Source organism: Echinops telfairi, unplaced genomic scaffold (genome assembly GCF_000313985.2).
Source record: "Echinops telfairi isolate 266 unplaced genomic scaffold, ASM31398v2 ScPeMD7_28;HRSCAF=97, whole genome shotgun sequence".
Lineage (NCBI taxonomy): Eukaryota > Metazoa > Chordata > Mammalia > Afrosoricida > Tenrecidae > Echinops > Echinops telfairi.
Window position 1 is genome coordinate 2,876,733 of NW_022103925.1, and position 3,089 is coordinate 2,879,821.

Consider the following 3,089-nt stretch of genomic DNA (forward strand, 5'->3'; position numbering starts at 1 on the left):
GGGAGACTTGGCACCATGCCCAAACCCCTCCCTGTGCCAGCACCTAGGGGCTAGCCAGCGTCTCCTCCTGTCCTATCTCCTCTAGGGGAGGGTTTCAGGGCACCCCATCCCGATCTGGCGTCTTCAGCGTGCTCCACAGAAAGGAGCCAGAGACACCTCAGCTCAGCCACCCACACACCACATGGCCTCAGGACACCGCTGACAGAGAGAGGCCAGGCCAACCGGTCATGGTGCCCAGCTGGGAGCACGAGCCGGGGCAGGCCCTGGGGTAGTTCACTAGGGGGCGAGGCAAGCCACAGCCACCCACTGGTGCAACCAACAATAGCCATGACCCTTAGGTCTGCTGCCAAGACCCCCCCTGCATCCACAGGGCTCAGAGGCCCGGGGAGCAGGCCTTGCCGAGGCCCCACCCCACTGTGCTGGCGTCCAGGGCCACTGCCCCCCCACCCCCCACCCCATGGCCTAACTGGTTTTTCTCCTTCCTCTGGGCTGGGTGGGAGCTGCCTTCCTGCTGGGACTCGTGTTGAGGAGGGCTGGCCTGCCAGCAGGAGCCAGACTGCCCGGCCTGGCCTTCCCCGGGCCAGGAGGCAGGGGGGAGGACTCTCCCACTGTAACCCATGATGGGAGGGGCATAGAGGGCCCTGCAGGCTGGGGGTGTCATTGACAGAAGCCGAGAAGAGGCACTTTCTCACACCGAGCTCCCTACCCAGGTGGCTCCATCTGGGGTGGACAGCCAGAAACCAGGCTCTGAGCTCCCTGGTGGCCAGAGAGAAGAGGCACCCAGCAGCTCCTGACTTTGGCCCCGGGGGGCAGGGGCAAGTCTTCCACTCAGGGCCCCAAGTGCTCCTGCTCCAGGTGCCATGGGACTCTTTCTCCCCAGCTCTCCCACCCTGGTCCTCTTTTGAGTGGGGCAGCGAGGCCCGGACACAGGCAGCCTTTTAACAGGGGCCCTTCTCCAGGGACGTGCCCACCCGTGAGACCCTTATCTGCTCACCAGCATCTCAAACCAGGCTCCTCCAGACCAGATGCCCCACCTGCCTGTGTCACCCCCACCCCTCACCCCACTGCCACCTGCACAACTTGCCTCATCAGGCGTCCCTGACCCCAGGGACTGAGACAATAGCCTCAGCTGCCCCACCTGCAGTCGCTCACCCCAGTGACCAAAAGGGGCCCAGCCCCACCGGCCTTCAGACCCTGCCCCCTCCCTCATCACCAGTATGGGCCACCTTCCCTCCCAGGCCTGGCCCCCTTCTCAGGGCCCAGATATGGGTAACCAGGGAGGGTGGGGTTATCCAGCGAGGTGCAGGCTGGTCCGCAGGCCCTGCTCAGAGTCAAGTCGGCTTCACCCCCCGCCCCTGCAGGCCTGGACCCAGGTCTCACCTGTGTCCTCAGCCTCATCCTCACCATCTTCATCATCTCCCGATGATGGTGCATCTGCCAAGCAAAGGGGGGCATGTGGGCAGTGCCACCGTCTTCCCTCCCACTTCAACGCTTTGCGGCCGAAGGTCGTGTCTCACCCCCTGGCTCCCCTCAGGAGCCCCCTAATTCACACAGCCCCTCCTGGGGACCCTCCTCCAATGTCAGCCACCTGTCGAGATGCTCAGGCTCAGCCAGCCCAAGTCCCCCCACCTGGCAGGCGGGCACTGACCTGTCACCCGCACACTGAAGCGGCACAGCACGCGCTGCCGGAATCGCTGCTGGCAGCTGTAGGCGCCCGAGTCCTCCTGGGAGACGTTGAGCACATGCAGCTGCTGTGGTCCCACCAGGACCCGGGCTGAGGGCACCAGGCCTGAGCCATCCTTCACCCAGATGGTCGGCCCGGGGGCACTGTCCGCAGGCAGGTGGCAGCTCAGCTCCATGATGTCCCCACTGCCGAACACCAGCTGCTCCTGGGGGCCAGGCTCAGGCCCCGAGACCTCTGCCGGGGAGATGATAGCGGTGAAATGAGGCTACAGGAAACCCCCAGGGCACCTGCCTTTACCTGCTGCAAAGGGGTGTAGGGGCAGTAGGGGAGTGGGGACACTGTCCCTTCCCCAGGTGGCCAGCACTTCCCATGGGTCCACGGGCTCCGTCTGTGACAGCTCTACACTTCTGTTGTCACACAGAAAACCAGAAACAAAACTCGCTGGCATTGAGTCCATGCCAACTCCTAGTGCCTCTCCAGGGCAGAACTGCCCCTGTGGGTTCCCAAGACTTGACTCTGTACGGGAGCAGAAAGCACATCTCTCCAAGGAGCAGGGTGGTTGTTTCCGACACTGCCGACCTCCCGGTTAGCAGCTCGACACATCACCACACCACCACCAGGACTCCTTGTCACCCGGAGGGAGTCAGGAAAACAGATCCAGGTGGGTGCCCCAGGGTCCGTTCTGACTCCTGGCAACCACTGCCCATACGTCCGAGCACAGCCGGCTGTCCCTCTACAGACGCTGACTGGTTTATATCACAGGCCTCATTCGCCAATTTCTACTCACCCCCCACCCCCGACCCAGCTCAGCGACACTGGCTCCAACTACACACCTGGTGACCAACCAGCCGTCCTCATCCTTTCTCTGTGCCCCGTTGTCCGTTCACCCCCCTCCCACGCACGTCCTATTTCGAAGCAACCCCGGACCCTTTCAAGGTGCCAAGCTAGTGCGGGTGGTTCGGCGCCGCCGAGTCGGCTCTAACGCAGCGACCCGGTTCACAACAGAACGAAACACAGCCCAGTCCCTCCTGTGATCCTCAGCCCACGGCTGCAGCGTCTCACGGAAGGCCTTCCTCTTTTTCGATGCCCCTCTGCTGCCAGGTAAACAGTGACAAGTCACCCTGCTAACCCACTGGGGGCTGGTCAGACTGCTCACCACCAGCTGGGCGGTTCAAAGGCAGCTGTGGCCACGTGGCGGGGTGCTCCGATTGATGAGGCCTTGGGAAACCCGAGACACAGACTCCAAGGTCTTAGCTTGTTGGGGGGAGCCCTGATGGCACCGGGGTTAAAGCGCTCCTCCCCCAAATCCAAAGATGAGCAAAGCAGTTTGAACCCACCAGCCGTTTCAAGAGCGAGGGAGGTGGCAGACCACCAGATGAAGACATACAGCCCCCAGAACCCACCC

At 63.1% G+C, this 3,089-nt stretch overlaps 1 protein-coding gene across 1 annotated transcript in view; it reads right to left on the reverse strand.

Moving 5' to 3' along the window:
• Window positions 1-3,089, reverse strand: part of FGFR3 (fibroblast growth factor receptor 3) — a 17,086-nt gene that overhangs the window by 7,116 nt on the left and 6,881 nt on the right. The window contains 3 exon segments of the mRNA XM_045289472.1: window positions 693-720; window positions 1,347-1,434; window positions 1,649-1,918. Coding sequence (XP_045145407.1) covers window positions 693-720; window positions 1,347-1,434; window positions 1,649-1,918 — 386 coding nt within the window.